This window comes from Oryctolagus cuniculus, chromosome 12 (genome assembly GCF_964237555.1).
Source record: "Oryctolagus cuniculus chromosome 12, mOryCun1.1, whole genome shotgun sequence".
NCBI classification, from domain to species: domain Eukaryota; kingdom Metazoa; phylum Chordata; class Mammalia; order Lagomorpha; family Leporidae; genus Oryctolagus; species Oryctolagus cuniculus.
The window spans coordinates 64,544,404-64,561,134 of record NC_091443.1 but is presented as its reverse complement, the minus strand read 5'-3'; the positions used below and the strand labels follow the sequence as shown (position 1 = coordinate 64,561,134).

The 16,731-nt window shown below is 45.4% G+C and overlaps 1 protein-coding gene across 2 annotated transcripts in view; it reads right to left on the bottom strand.

Moving 5' to 3' along the window:
- Positions 1-16,731, bottom strand: part of RTF1 (RTF1 homolog, Paf1/RNA polymerase II complex component) — a 52,666-nt gene that overhangs the window by 15,115 nt on the left and 20,820 nt on the right. For both annotated transcript variants that reach the window (XR_011380858.1, XM_002717967.5), the window contains exons 3-6: positions 7,305-7,452; positions 4,079-4,283; positions 1,964-2,078; positions 417-528 (exon numbers count right to left, since the gene is read on the bottom strand). Coding sequence is in view for 1 of the 2 variants with exons in the window: in XM_002717967.5 (XP_002718013.1) it covers positions 417-528; positions 1,964-2,078; positions 4,079-4,283; positions 7,305-7,452 (580 nt within the window). In the remaining variant the exon portion in view is untranslated. The remainder of the gene's footprint in view (positions 1-416; positions 529-1,963; positions 2,079-4,078; positions 4,284-7,304; positions 7,453-16,731) is intronic.

Genomic DNA, 16,731 nt, shown 5'->3' with positions numbered 1-16,731 from the left:
CATCACCTGTTATCTCCCAGGCTGTACATTACCCAGAAGCTGGCATCAGGGTATACCAGGACTCAGACCCAGGGTCTGCAATGTGACACACAGGCATCCCAGGCAGCGTCTCAAACACAGTGCCAAACCCCTGCCCTGTGCTGTCTTTACAGACACGTACTAAAATATTGATAGCTGAAACAAAATGATGCAAAGATTAACTTCAAAACAATCTGATGTTACAGAAGAACACAGATCTAACAACAGTGGCCTGGAGCTGACTGCGGAGACTGGACGGTAGGTTCACGGAGGATTATTAGACTATCTCAGTGTATGTCTGGAATGGTTGATGATAAAGGGGAAAATAAAAATGGGTAGTAGGAAGTCAACTAATATGATCAAAGACACAAAGTAAACATTACTTCTTCACCACCTACCTGTTCTGTTCTTCCGTTTTTCCCGCTCGGCTTTCAGCTCCTCCATGGCTTGAGATTTCTTGTCTAGTTTCTCATCCCGTTTGGAACGCCGTTCCTTGTTGTGGGATGTTACCTGGCAAAGGCAGTAAGGGCAGGACTTTATTACCAACAGCTGATGGTCAGATTCTCCACCCGGACAATCCATGCATTCCCTGTCAATCCACCCTGATGGCAGACCGTCAGCTTGTGTGAGGGAGAGAGCGCCCTCTTGTGGTCATAGATAGAGCAGACAGTCAGCCCCCATCTTGCCTAACAAATAGCAAATTTTTCTTTTTTTTTTTTTTAACAGGCAGAGTGGACAGTGAGAGAGAGAGAGAGACAGAGAGAAAGGTCTTCCTTTGTCGTTGGTTCACCCTCCAATGGCCGCCGTGGCCGGCGTGCTGCGGCTAGCGCACCGCGCTGATCCTATGGCAGGAGCCAGGTGCTTCCTCCTGGTCTCCCATGGGGTGCAGGGCCCAAGCACTTGGGCCATCCTCCACTGCCTTCCCGGGCCACAGCAGAGAGCTGGCCTGGAAGAGGGGCAACCGGGACAGAATCCAGCGCCCCAACTGGGACTAGAACCCGATGTGCTGGTGCCGCTAGGTGGAGGATTAGCCTATTGAGCCGCGGCGCCGGCCTACAAATAGCAAATTTAAAACTATCCGAAAAAATTCTGGAAGATCACACTACATCAAAGCTAGTATTTGTTGATATTGTCAATAGATCATTTTATAATTAATGCATAGCTGAAAATCTTCCCCAGCCACATCTGCACAAAGTCTAGGCTGACACATGTGTGAAATCATCACAGTGTGACTTCCAGGCCAGGGTGTTTACCAACGTTCCCTGCAGGGCTGCTTTTTGAATGCAGACCCCGAGTGAAGCAGACCTGAGCAGTTTATCCACAGGGTGCAGGTGACATACAGGTTTGCATTAATTAACCTAGCTGATTCATACAAGGGGACTTCAAAAAGTGTGGGAAAAAGAAATTCCAACAAAAAAAGGAATTGACCAGGCCAGCTCTCTGCTGTGGCCAGGGAGTGCAGTGGAGGATGGCCCAGGTGCTTGGGCCCTGCACCCCATGGGAGACCAGGAAAAGCACCTGGCTCCTGGCTCCTGCCATCGGATCAGCGCGGTGCGCCGGCCGCAGCGCGGCGGCCATTGGAGGGTGAACCAACGGCAAAAGGAAGACCTTTCTCTCTGTCTCTCTCTCTCACTGTCCACTCTGCCTGTCAAAAAAAAAAAAAAAAAAAAAAAAAGGAATTGAAACAAAAAAAAAACTAAAACCCATGTACATATGGGAGCTTTAGAAAGTTCATGGAAAAGGTGTATTATAAAAAAAAAAACAAACTAGGGATGGATTGCAACTGTGTTTCACCCAAAGAAACTCAACTTTTAATTGCATTTTCCACGAACTTTTAAAGTACCCAACCTCTCTCACTCTTTCTCACATACACGCACACACACAGACACACTCTCTCTCAAATCAGGCTCACTCTGTGGATAATAAGAACTTTTTCAGGTCCTACCTGAGATTCCTGAATCTGTGTCAGCTTTTTCTTTTCCTGCTCCTCTTCTTGTTTTTTCTTTTTTTCTTTCTTTTCTTTCTTTTTGGCTGTTTTTAGTTTTTTCTTGATTTCAAATCTGGTTTAAAGATATTTGGTTTTTAAGTTAACAATGAAAAATAGAGGGAAAGACTAGTTTCTGTTATAAGAAGGAAATTAGCAGGGGAAAGGAGTTCGTCAACACCTGAGCTTTCTGTGAGAAACTCCACTGCACCTTGTAAGTATATTTAAATACTGAAGGGAGGCTGACGCCTTCCCCCAGTGCTCTCAGTAGTTGCTGGGCTCATACCTGAAAATCAAGGCCATCTCATGACTGCCTCACAACCTGTTGCTCAGCAGATATCAAACCATGTGCTGATCTTTATCAAGACACAAACAGATCTCTGTAATTCTGAGAATGTTCCTTATGATGCCTGTGTTACAGAATAGGTGAAATCATAGGGACCCGAGGCATGGGTGACACTGCCACGTGTTTGCTGGAGTCAGACGGCCCCTGGTTTGAAATCCACTCTATCACCTCTCAGTTAAACAACCTTGGGCAAGTTTCTTCCTCCACTTATTCCACAAGTATTTAGTGCACATCTATGTGTCAGCCACCATTCCAGGAACCAGAAATAGAGCAGTAGACAACACAAAGTCTCTGCCTTCATGGAGTTAGTTTGTCTGTAGGTTTACGTTTCTCTAACAGGGTATAACCAACCTCCCAGGACTGTTGCGAACATTATACATGTAACTTTTTTTTTTTAAAGAATTTATTTATTTCAGAGGTAGAATTACAGACAGTGAGAGGGAGAGACAGAGAGAAAGGTCTTCCTTCCGTTGGTTCACTCCCCAAATGGCCGCGATGGCCAGAGCTGCGCCAATCCGAAGCCAGGAACCAGGAGCTTCTTCCGGACCTCCCACGTGGGTGCAGGGGCCCAAGGACTTGGGCCATCTTCTATTGCTTTCCCAGGCCATAGCAGAGAGCTGGATTGGAAGAGGAGCAGCTGAGACTCAAACTGGTACCCATATGGGATGCTGGCACTGCAGGTGGAGTATTAACCTACTGCGCCACGGTGCTGGCCCCTATACATATAACTTAACATCTCATGACCAAAACTTTATGAATATTGAGTTCTTGGGGCCTGCGCTGTGATGCAGCGGGTTAAAGCATTGGCTGAAGCACTGGCATCCCATATGGGCGCCGTTTCTAGTCCCGGCTGCTCCTCTTCCAGTCCAGCTCTCTGCTATGGCCTGGGAAAGCAGTAGAAGAAGGCCCAAGTCCTTGGACCTCTGCACCCATGTGGGAGACCCGAAAGAAGCTCCTGGCTTCGGATCAGCGCAGCTCCAGCCATTGCAACCATCTGGAGAGTGAACCAGCAGATGGAAGACATCTCTCTCTGTCTCTACCTCTCTGTAACTGTCTTTCAAATAAATAAAATAAATCTTTAAAAAAAAATGAATATTGAGTTCTAGTGAAGTGGAGGGCACTGAGTAAACAAGAAATGTGATCTTGAATGTAAACACAGCAGTTATTTTCCAGTATGTTAACAATCACATTTCTGGGGTGGGGTTTGGCTTAGTGCTTGAGATGCCCACATCCCATTTTGGAGTACCTGGGTTCAAGTCCAGCTGCACTGAATAATCCAGCTTCCTGCTAATGCACACTCTGGAGGCAACAGTGATGGTTCAAGTACTTGGATCCCTACCACCCATGTGGGAGACCTGAATTGATTTTCTGGCTCCTGGTTTTGACTTCACCCAGCTCCTGCCATTGTGGGCATTTGAGGAGTGAACCAAATGTTAAGAATTCTCTCTGACTTTCAAAAAATAAAACAAATATACCACACATAGCTTATCCTAGCCACCTGAGACATGATCAGAGCAAAACCAAATAAAAATCTATTTTTAATAGTGTTGAATGTCTCACGCACTGTATTGAAAATTGGAAAACAGAATGGCTATATGGGTAGGCTTTTGTTCAATTGTGCAGTAGAAAATCTGTAAGCCAGAGAACATCTGCACAAGACAGGTGTGAGTGCGAGAGGGTATAATGAGAGACAAGAAATAAACAGACCGGCAGGGCAGCTGCAACCTTACCTTCTTTTCAACACCTCCCTCTTCTCTATGCGGTTGAACAGTTCTTGTTCTCTCTCTTTCTCTGTCATCTGCTCCAGACGGGCCCTGTCTTCCTCATCTCCCATGAGGTCCTCTCCATAGCCGTCATGGAACTCTTCATCTTCCGAGGAAGAGTCTGAATCTGAACTAGAAGAGGAGCTGTTGCTGTCAGAATCTGACACCTCACCTGCAACAAAGGCCCAAACTCTAGATTACACCGCGCCACAGAAGACGAAGGCCACAGGCGCCCCCAGCGCTGATCATCATCAGCACCTGGCCAGCTCCCCGGGGGCCACCCTGCTCTGCCTCAGGTGAATGCTTACACAGCCTACGGAAACTTAAGCTGGGCTAGAAATGAGCTTGTCCTTTAAAAAAAAATTTGAGAAACAGAGAGAGCTCCCATCCACTGGTTCACTGCCCAAACGCCTGCAATAGTGGGGGCTGGATGAAGCTCGGAGCCAGCAGTCTATCCAGGTTTCTCATGTGGGTGACAGCAACAGGGTCTGCATTAGCAGGAAGCTGGAATCAGGAGCTGGAGCTGGGACTCGAACCCAGGCACTGTGGAGTGCAATTCGGAAGTCTCAACTGGTGTCTTAACCAGCAGCCTAAATGCTACCCCTCGCTTGTTCTTTTTAACTCACCTATTTTATTTTGGAAAAAAAAATTGTAGACCTACAAAGTTGGAGGAATAATTTGACTCCCACATTTTCTTTGCTCAGATCCACCTATGATTAACAGGGTCAACTTATTTTCTCATTCCATCTACATCCAGAAAATAGTGTGCAAATGCATTTGTATTATGTCTCTTACCCAACTGAAAGTTGCAGAGATCATGATCCTTCCTCTCTAAATATTTCTACAGAGAACAGCCTCTTACATAAGCAATTACACAATTATCAAATTTAGAAAATTAAACACTGACACAATTGCATGATCTAATATGCAGTCCATATTAAATTTCACCAACTGTTCCAACACTGTCCTTTCTAGCTAAAGCTGGAACCCATCTAGGATCACAGACAGCTTGGGGGCCACCATGTACCTCTGGAAGCCTTCATCTGGGTCAGCCTTGTCTTTCACACTACTGAAGCTGTGAAGAGTACCTACAAGTCCACAAAACGGTCTACAAGAACTCTGTGAGACAGTCATGAAAATATGTTCTACTGAATGGTAGTACCACATGTGGCTACTGAGACACTGAACTGTGGCTAGTACAACTGAGAAACTGAATTTTAGGTATTTATTTTTAGTTATTTTAAGTAGCAACGGTTACCAAATGTCCTCTAATTTTCTTCGGAATTTCTTTTTCAATCAGAAATGACTGAGGTTATGAACTCTTGGCAGAAGCCTAAGCAAGCACATCAGGAGCCCCATGTCTGTTTAGCCCAGCACGAGTGGATATTACCTGGGATTACGCATCTCAGGTGATGCTCCCTGTTTCCCCCTTTAAAGTTTCATATGTATAGGAAGATGTTTTGAAATTTATTTATAAACATCTTGTTCCGTAACAAAGTCTCACCCAAATTTTTTTTATTTTAGTTATTTATTTGAGAGTCAAAGTTACAGACAGAGAGAGGGAAAGATAGGTCTTCCATCTGTTGGTTCACTCCCCAAATGGCCGCAACAGCCAGCTGCACGGATCCAAAGCCAGGAGCCAGGAGCTTCTTCCAGGTCTCCCATCTGGGTGCTGGGGCACAAATACGTGGGCCATCCTCTACTGCTTTCCTAGGCTATAGCAGAGAGCTGGACCAGAACTGGAGCAGTCAGGTCTCAAACTGGTGCCGCAAGGCAGAGACTTAGCCTACTATGCAACAGCAGCTGGTCCCTTGACCAGTGGTTTTAACTATCATTGATGATTCTTAGTAAATCAATTATAAATCAGTTATTACAATGACGGTTAAAAATGGTGATTTTCCTGACCCTATAATTTCTTATACATATATTACTCAGCATTTTAAAAACAATGTTTTTAATGAGTTGTTAAGCTAATAAGTGAATTCCTAGTGATACAGGATCTAAAAAGGATAAAAGGTAGTGTGGAAAAAGAGGGAATACTCAGAAGTAATAGGTTAAATCAGCAATTTAACAAGGACTGCAATCTGAGTCAACATTCACAGGCATATGCTTAAAACCAGGCTTGGTCTATTCCATACAAGCCAGTTTTTATGTACATATTATTTTTTTAAAGGAAATATAAAGTTCATCATTCAAGTCCTGGAACAAGTTCACTTATGATTCGTATTATTAAGAAATTTTGGAATTGGCTTCAGAAAAAGAACATTTTCTACTGACTTTTGTATTTGAGTCAAGGATTTCCTCCATCAGTCAGCCAAAAGGTGAAGGAGAAGGTGGTACTCAGGGTGAAGTGAGACAAAACTAATGGGGTGGAGGGGTGAGGGGTGAGGTGGGCAGGCCAGTCCCGTGGTAAAGCCGCCATCTGCAGTGCCAGCATCCCATATGGGCACTGGTTTGAGCCTCATCTGCTCCACTTCTTATCGTGCCTGGGAAAGCAGCAGAAGATGGCCTAAATGATCTCACTTGGAAGAAGCTCCTGGGGGCTGGCGCCATGGCTCACTTGGTTAATCCTCCGCCTGCAACGCCGGCATCCCATATGGGCTCTGGGTTCTAATCCCGTTGCTCCTCTTCCAGTCCAGCTCTCTGCTGTGGTCCAGAAGGGCACTGGAGGATGGCCCAAGTGCTTGGGCCCCTGTACCCACATGGGAGACCAGGATGGGGAGCCTGGCTCCTGGCTTCGGATCTGCGCAGTATGCCGGCAGTGGTGGCCTTTTGGGGGGTGAACCAGCGGAGGGAGGACCTTTCTGTCTCTCTCACTGTCTAACTCTGCCTGTCAAATGAAAAAAAAAAAAAAAAAAAAAGAATCTCCTGGCTTCGGATCAGCACAGCTCTGGCCATTTTTGCAGTCATTTTGGGAGTGAACCAGCGGACAGAAGATTCTCTCTCTCTCTCTACAATTCTACCTTTCAAATAAATAAATAAATCTTAAAAATAAAAAAAAAATAAAAAAAAAACAATACAGGGACTTTCTCATGGTTCCACAGGCACCAATCGTATAGCATTGCAAGCATTTTTCTCACTTCATTTAGATTCTTGAAGGACCCGTGGCCAGGGCAGAGGCCCACTGCTCTCACGGCAACAGTGAAGGAGGCCCTATGCGGGCACCTGTTCTCCCCACACCTGCTCGGCTCACCTTCCTCTGGGGCTGAGCTCTCAGCTGAACTGTCTTTATCTGAACTGCCGGAGGACGCAGTCTTGTTGGCTTGTTTCTTCATGGTTCCTTTCTTCTCTATTTTTCTGGTTTTTCCTTTCTTCTTATTTTTGTTGCTCCCAAATGTCCACTACAAGGAGAAAAGAAAAAGGAAAACTGAAATAGGAACAGGGACTTCATTGGGAAAGGCTAGGAGATTCGAGAGTCTCTATCACTTTGAGCCCCAAACAAATACACTTTATATGAAGAATGGATTTTGACACCTCGGTTAAAGCTTCGTACCTTCCGGGGACTGTAGGCATTTGGCTTAGCAGTTAAGCTTCTGGTAAGGGCCGGCGCCGCAGCTCACTAGGCTAATCCTCCGCCTAGGGGCGCCGGCACACCGGGTTCTAGTCCCGGTCGGGGCACCGGATTCTGTCCCGGTTGCCCCTCTTCCAGGCCAGCCCTCTGCTGTGGCCAGGGAGTGCAGTGGAGGATGGCCCAGGTGCTTGGGCCCTGCACCCCATGGGAGACCAGGAAAAGCACCTGGCTCCTGGCTCCTGCCATCGGATCAGCGCGGTGCGCCGGCCGCAGCACGCCGGCCGCGGCGGCCATTGGAGGGTGAACCAACGGCAAAGGAAGACCTTTCTCTCTGTCTCTCTCTCTCTCACTGTCCACTCTGCCTGTCAAAAAATAAAAAATAAAAATAAAAATAAAAAAGCTTCTGGTAAGGATGTCCACATCCCATGTTGCAGTGCCCAAGTGTGATCTGTCTCTGGCTCCTGACTCCCACTTCCGGCTATTATGGGAGGTAGCAGTGACTGGCTTAAGTGAGTGGGTTCTGCCACCCATATGGGAGCCCTGGAGTGAGTTCCCAGCTCCTGGTTCCGGTGCCCTGGCCATTGTGGGCATCTGGAAGTGAACCAGCACACAGGAGCATACACTCTCTCTCTTAAATAAATTTACATAAAAACTTCATAACTTCTGCTTTGGAATTTACCTTAGAAATAGTAAAGAGTTTACATAAAACAAAATTTAATTAAGATACTTTTTATTGCAACTGGAAAGGAAAGTTATCAACTTTAGGGCAAGTCAACTGAGTCAGTAAAAATGTAGGAGAAAGCAGCTTCTAAGGTTTCTGTGCCAGAGATGGCAGGAACTGCAAGGACTGGTTATGTCTGGGTTTTGGTTCACAAAGCGTGGAGTTTAGTTCTGCAGCAGGTCTCAGAAAGGCAAGGAAGAAGTTGCAGATAACTGCAGAGAGCACAGGGAGAAAGGGAGGGCCACTTTTTGGCAGTGTACCTACATCAAGGACTTGGGCGTACATTTTCTTTTAAAAATTTCAAGATACTATGCTATAATGTTTAAACTGGATCATAAACAAAAGACCCTAAAGGTCTAAACAAAAGTAACCTTCAATTTGCATATCAAAGTAACAGGCAGGCAAGTACAGCTAAACACCCCAGGGCCCCTCAAAAAAAAAAAAAAAAATCACCTCCTGGGGCCAGGGTCCTGCAACAAGGAGTTACGCCACCAAAGGTGAGGCTGGCATCCCTTCTCAGGGAGCAGATTTGAGTCCTGGCTGCTCTTGCTTCCAATCCAGCTTCCAGCTAATGTGCCTGGGAATGCAGCAGAAGATGGCCAGATGGCCTAAGTGCTTGGGGCCCTGCTACCCATGTGGGAGACCCGGACAGAGTTCCAGGCTCCTGGCTTCCACCTGGACCAGCCCTAGCCGTTGTGGCCATTTTGGGGAGTGAGCCAGTGGATGGGAAGATCTGCCTCTTGCTCTCAACCTTTCAAATAATAAAAATAAAAAAAGGAATTACAATGAACCTGCTACCTCACAACAACTAAGATTAGAAGTAATTTATTTTCGGTCTTTTTTGGGAGCAGTGAAAAGGTAGTTGTAGAGAATCTCCATCTTAGAAAGTTCCCACACAGGCGATTCTCAAGAACTAGTCTCCTAGTTTACACTGATAAAATACTGTGAACAGAAAACACTCATTTTCACTTAAACCTAGTACTAGCTACTTTAATTGCCACTTATTTTACAAATTGTTAGGGATTTATTAGAGAGACAAGCAGACAAAGAGTGTTCCTATCCACTGGTTCACTCTTCAAATGCCCACAACAGCTCTGGGCCAGGCTGGGGTTGAAGTTGGCAACTGAGAACTCAGCCACTAGAGCCATCACCACCATCTCCCAGGATCTGCCCGGGCAGGAAACAGGCGATGGAGGGAGAGTGAAGTGCAGACACTGATACAGGATGCGAGCATCTTAACTGGAGGCTCAACACTCACCCCTATTACCACTTTATTTTTGTACTCAAGAGCTCAGCGGAAGGGACAAACGAACATAAACCAATACATGTGCTAGTGACCTCTCTCTCTAGAAATGAGTTTACTTCCTACATTGTAACACTTCAATACCCAGATCACTACGTAGAAAGAAACCCTAGTGCTTCTCTTTTAAAATCAAAGTTTCCAGTCATTTCAAATTTTAATATTTCAGGAAAGTAAAATGTAGGCCAGTTGGAAAGACTTCCAAAGGGCCAAACTTCCAAAGGGCAGATAAAACATTGACATTGTCTGCATTTGCTTTTTTTTTTTTTTTTTTTTTTTTTGACAGGCAGAGTGGACAGTGGAAGAGAGAGAGACAGAGAGAAAGGTCTTCCTTTTGCCGTTGGTTCACCCTCCAATGGCCGCCGCGGCTGGTGCATTGCGCTGAACCAAAGGCAGGAGCCAGGTGCTTTTCCTGGTCTCCCATGGGGTGCAGGGCCCAAGCACTTGGGTCATCCTCCACTGCACTCCCGGGCCACAGCAGAGAGCTGGCCTGGAAGAGGGGCAACCAGGACAGAATCCGGCGCCCCGAGGCGGAGGATTAGCCTATTGAGCCATGGCGCCGGCCCTGCATTTGCTCTTGCTGCAAGCAATAACAGAAGCCTGCACATAATACTAAATGTTTATTTGTTGGTTATGGAAATGGGTATGACCCACCTTTCCCAAGAAGAGTACAGTGGCCCTCTGGCCCTCTACCCAGTGGGAACAGGAAGAGGTGAACACACAAAGGCCGAGCTCTCAGGGTCTTGTGTGTATCACAGCGGCTAGGTCTATTTTTGCCTACAGATTTGGGTTTCTCACATGCACTAGAGCCAAAATCTGTACTAACTTCCTAGGGAGAAAAAAAGTGTTCATGAGAGCAAAAATGAGCTGGTTATGAAGTCACACAGGTGAATCCAACTCAGGAGGCACTAGGAAGCTACCTGACTCACTCATCCTCTTCTCCCCTCTATCTGGTTCACCCTGCCACAGCGTGAGCTTAGCAACTGTCTCTCATTTGCCGCTCATGTGTATGCACTGTGGGGGAGGAAGAAAAAGACAAGGATAAAAATAGAAGAAAAATAAAAATGTTTCAATTTAAAAGGGGTTTTCCTGGCTAAACCTGAACATGAGAAAGAAATATCTCTTTTTCTTCAGACAATTTTCAGCACAAATGATACAACCAAGATGCCTCACCTCCCATGAGGCTGACTCAGGTCTGACTTGCCCAAGGCAAACAACCAACAGCTCAAGGTTCAGGAGAATTATAATAATGCAAACAACTTGGCTTCTAAAAATCAAATTTTGTACAAACACACTGAGAAGCTAGACTACAGCTACTTGTAGTGTACTCACACTCTATAAAATTATTTTATTTTTTTAAAGATTTATTTTTTATTTATTTGAAAGGCAGAGTTACAGAGAGAGGGAAGAGACAGAAAGATCTTCCATCTACTGGTTCACTCTCCAAATGGTCACAATGGCTGGGGCTGTGCCAGGCCAAAGCCAGGAGCCAGGAGTTTCTTCTGGGTCTCCCACATGGGTAGTAGCAGGGACCTAAGCACTTGGGCCAGCTTCTGCTGCTTTCCCAAGTGCATTAGCAGGGAGTTGGATTAGAAGTGGAACAGCCAGTACTTGAACAGGCACCCAAATGGGATGTGTTCTAGGTGGCGGCTTAATCAGCTACACCACAATGCTGATCCCAGTATTTTTTAATTAATTAATTTTTAAAAGATTTATTTATTTATTTGAGAGGTCTTCCATCTGTTGGTTCACTCCCCAAACGGCCAGAGCTGGAAATCCAAAGCCAGGAGCCAATGTGAGTGCAGGGGCCCAAAGACTTGTGCCATCTTTTGCTGTTTTCCCAGGCATATTAGCAGGGAGCTGGATCAGAAGTGCAGCAGCCAAAACCCGAACTGGTGCCCCATATGGGATTCCAGCACTGCAGGAGGCTGCTTAACCTGCTGCACCACAGTGCCGGCCTCAGAAAAGTTATTTTCAAAGTTAAAAAGAACCCCCTGTATATTCACTACCCAAAGATAAATAATCACTTAAAATTTAGGACTTTGTATCACTATTATTCCTCTTTAATTCATAGAAACGACTCAAATGGGTATCTATAATCTCCCCCAAGATTTTTCCTGGAGAACAGATCAATTTGTAACACGTTACCATTTACACTGTAGAACAGATTCCTGAGTGTTTTTTGGTCTAAGCACCTATTTTAAACATTTGCCCTGTACCTCTTCTCTTAGAAACATGGAGTCTAGTATCAATCAAGGAAGTGGTCAAGACTGGCAGTAGGCAGAACTGATGGAGAAATCATTTCAACCCACCACTAGCCCAGAGACTGCTCACCAGGGCCCTGCAAAAGGCCTTACTCTGTTGGCTCTGAGTTAGAGGGAATATGAAAACCTCCACTGCCGGGGCATCGTAAGCTCTGCTGTAACCTTAAAAGGGCCCCAAAATGAGCCAGAGCCAGATATAAGGCAAGAATGAGAAAACGAGTTCCTGGGGGGTTTGTACCTGAACTTGGAGCACAGAATCCACAGCAGGCCCAGTGAGAGCCACTCAAAACCCCGGGGAAAGGCTCCATTGTCAGTAAGGACTCTGCACACTGAGAGCCTGCTTCCTAAGCACACATGTACGCATGCCCCACGCCACACCAGGCAGGCACTCACACCATGTAAACATGTGGTGATGACCATCTACCACAGAGGCTGGGAGGAAGAAAGTAGAAGCTTGACTCTTGCTGATGCCACAGACACCCTGTGTGCAACAATTATCTAATGATGCATACTATACAACCCCATGGCACTCTGAGAGGGTATGGGATGTGACAAGCAGGTCTGCACTTGGGGAGGCAGCCGTCCTTCTTGGCATTCAGCTTAAAGACAGGAAGAATGCAAGGTGAGGAGTGGCTGCTTTGCAACTGGATGGCATGGAGATGTTCGGCACCTGGAGCATCCTGGTGGCAAGGAAGCAAGTGAGACACTTGAAATTTCAGAGAGGAAATTATCCTTCGGGGGCAAGAACACCAACCATATTCCTAGATTTCAGGACCCAGAGGAGAGACCAACCCAGCCCAGCTACTCTGAACTGCGTTTACAAGTGAAATGAAACACCTTGAAGTAGGGTTACAGAGTAACAGTTGGGCTGGTGACAAACACCACTGGGACTGAGGTCAAAGAACTGGAATCCAGCCCAGCCTTCAACATGGGACTGTTTCCTAATCTGTAAAGCAAGAATAACAGCAGTGCCTCCCTCACCTGCCAGGGGAGTGTGAGACAGGGAAAAAGAAAAGCGTACAAGTGCAACAGAAACCACAAAGTTTGAAGTAGAAGCAAGATTCTATTTTATTCGCTTTAATGTTTTTATCTGACCGGCAGAGAGATAGAGATCAATCGACTGACTGATCCCTTCTACTGGTTTTATGCCCCCAAATGCTGGAAATGGCTGGGGCTGAGCCAGGGCTGAAGGCAGAAGCAGGGAACTCAACCAGGATCTCCCACGTAAGTAGCAGGAACCTAATCACTTGACAGTCTGCATTAGCAGGAACCTGGAGTCAGGAACCAGAGATGGGTATCAAACCCAGGCACTCTTATATGGGACATGGGTGCTTTAACTGTCTCCCAAGGTACTCTTTTATAATAGAAAAAGGAAATTGGGTCTTCTGTGAGCCTCTGTTTTCTTATCCATGGAATAATGGAGTTCAGAGGATCCCTAAGACCCCCTAGCATCGCGGGATTCTCTATGAACTGAGCGTTAAAGAAAGTCACAGCAATTGTCGGCAGGTTCTACGGTCATTACTGTAGACCCCGGCAGTGGGCAAGAAGAGGAATGCTTGACAGCATATGCGTGGTTCCTGATTCCGGTGAGTTTTCTTCCCTGAAGATGGAGAAGGGTCAGAAGAATTGAAGAATAAATGCAATTTAATGTCAGCCCAAAGAACATGAAGAATAGCTTAGCTTCTTGTCCCCTCTGTGTCATTAATCAAAGTACAAAGGACACTATTGTATTTTATAATCCAGCAATCAAATATATTTAGCTGGAAAGCACGGAGAATCTCTGCCCTCAATCACCAAAACTTTCAGTCTAGTTGTGGAGATAAAAACAAAAGAAACAGAAGTGATACCAAAAAATGTAAAATGTAATTAATGCTGTACTACACTGTTTGGTAGGAAGTACCAGAATTTGCTATAAATAAATCTGAGCAAGCGGTCCATAAAAACCAGTTTCTTATTCCAAGTTCTTGTGATGACAATTTAACACTATCAAGATAAAGGAGGTGCGTGTGTACAGTCGTCTGTACAGCCAAGAGCCACAAGTAACTAACAACATCTGTGAGCAATCCAAAGGGTTAGTAAGTTCCAGTACTGAAGCAGGGCGTTCTAACCTGAACTCTACTGGGTTCCTGGGTTTCCTGACCCCAGAGCAGATCAGACGGAGGCAGCCAAGGATAAATAAAGCACAGTACCAAGAGATGGGCACAATGGTTACTTACCTATAGAAACAGAGAGGGGACAGCTATGAAGAGCAGTACCAGGCAGCTTGATATTTTGGAAGGTGTTATTTCAAAGTACATGATCTGCCATTCATAGTCATAGTTTTAAAACAATAAAAACTTTAGCATCCCTAATCTGGAAACCTTTAAATTAGGTCCCAGACATTTTGGATAAGTTGATACTCAGACCGTATATGTAATAATATCTACTCCCTTCCCCTCAAAGATAATGGTTATATGTTTTATTTTTTAAAAGATAATTTTATTTGAAAGGCAGAGTGACACAGAGAGAATCTTTCATCCATGGGTTCACTCTCAAAATAGCCATGACAGCCAAGGCTGGGCCTAGCAGAAGCCAGGAGCCTGGAACTCCATCCAGGTCTACCATGTGGGTGGCAGGGGTCCAACTACAAAGGCCATCTCCTGCTGCCTTCCCAGGCACATTAGCAGGGAGCTAGACTGGAAGCTGAGCAGCCACAACTCAAACCAGCACTCTGCTATGGGATCTAGCATCAAAGGCAGCAACTTAATAGGCTGCACAATGGTGGCTGTGGTTTTAGATTAGAAACTTTGAAGAGTTTGGCTGTAGCATAGAACTCATTTATATATATGGAGCACCTTGTTCCAGAGGTGTTATGTGTCTGAAAACTTTACTGTGCACACAGAAAAACATTAGCTCAGCACTGAAGGCCTTTATTGGAAATACGTGCTGATTATGTATTATCTGTATGGTAAAACAAAAACAAAACACTCTTTGATACCTAGGCCAACTTCCTGAAAAAGCTGTTACTAAATGAATGTATAAGAAAAAGTCATTTTTTTCCAGAACATTCTATCAATGTTTTGCTACTAATATAAATAACATGTGATAAGTAGCAGAACTAGCTCAGAGTGGGAGAACCTGAAAGATCAGAGAGGATAAAAGAAAGAGAAGTCTCAGAAAGGAATAAAGTAGAAAAAGAAATGGAATGAAGGAAAGCAGAGATAAGTCTTAGAAAAAGCAGGTGGGGGCATAAACGCCACCCAGGAAGGCTGACAAAAGCTCTAGGGTATGATTAGTGTTGAGCTACAAGGCTGGGCCAAATGCTTTCACTTCTCAAAAATGTTGAGAACAAGGCTACAGATTTAAAAATCAATGATTTAAAAATCAATAATTTGGGCCGGCGCCGCGGCTCAATAGGCTAATCCTCCACCTAGCGGTGCCAGCACACTGGGTTCTAGTCCTGGTTGGGGCTCCGGATTCTGTCCCAGTTGCCCCTCTTCCAGGCCAGCTCTCTGCTGTGGCCCGGGAGTGCAGTGGAGGATGGCCCAAGTCCTTGGGCCCTGCACCCCATGGGAGACCAGGATAAGTGCCTGGCTCCTGCCATCGGATCAGCATTGGAGGGTGAACCAACGGCAAAGGAAGACCTTTCTCTCTGTCTCTCTCTCTCACTGTCCACTCTGCCTATCAAAAAAATAAAATAATAAATAAATAAAAAAAAAAAGAAGATAGCTCAGATATTTGGACCCCTGTCATCCAAGTTGAAGACTCGGAGTTCTGGGCTCCCAGCATCAGCTAGGCTCATGCATTTGGGGAGTGAACCAGTGGGTCTAAGTGTTCTTATGCTCTCTTGCTCTTTCTCTCTCTCTCAGTTACTCTTTCAAAAACAACTACATGGACTAGCATTGTGGCTTAACAGGTAAAGCTGCTGCCTGTGACTCTGGTATCCCATATGGGCACCAGTTCAAGTCCCAGCTGCTTCACTTCCAATCCAGCTTCTTGCTAACAGCCTGGGAAAAGCAGCCAGAAGATGGCCCGAGTGCTTAGGCCCTTGTCACCCATGTGGGAGACCCTGAAGCAGCTCCTGGCTCCTGGCTTCAACCTGGCCCAGCACTGGGCATTGCAGCCATCTGTGGAATGGATCAGGGGATGGAAGATCAATTTCTCTGTCTCTCCCCCTCTCTCTGTAACTCTTTCAAAAACAAACAAGCAAATAACTACAAACTAACAACAGAGAGACATGTGAAAAAAACTTCAAACTTCAGCATAGCTCCTAGTACATCTGACTGAGAATTGTCACTTGAACAACCAAATTTCTAAAAGGTAATTTGTAGGTAATAAAGAGATAAAACTAAAGCAGAAATGAGAAGACATAGCAAAGTACTGTAGTATATGGCTTTTTTCTCCAAAGAGAGACAAGAATATTATGAGAGAGAGAGAAAAAAAAGCAAGAGCCAGTCTCAAATTTTATATCCTAAGGATCGCTCAGAAATTCCTGACCTATTTAAATGCCTACAACTGCCATAAACCTGATTATACAAGTAACAACACTGATTCTCCAGTGGTTAGTTGGATTAAAAAATTTTTTTTTCAGGGGAGAACGCTGACCTGGTAGCTAAGGGCATCCTAGGATGCCCATTCATATCCCCTATTGGAGTACCTATGTTTGAGTCCCAGCCCTGCTCCGACTAACATGCACAGGGGGAGATGGTGGGTAATGGCTCAAACAGTTGGGTCCTGCCACTCACATGGGAGACTTGAGTGAGTTCCTGGCTCCTGGCTTCATAACATCTGGGGAGTGAACCAGTGGATGGCAGATTTTTTTTTTCTCTCTCTCCCTCTCTGCCT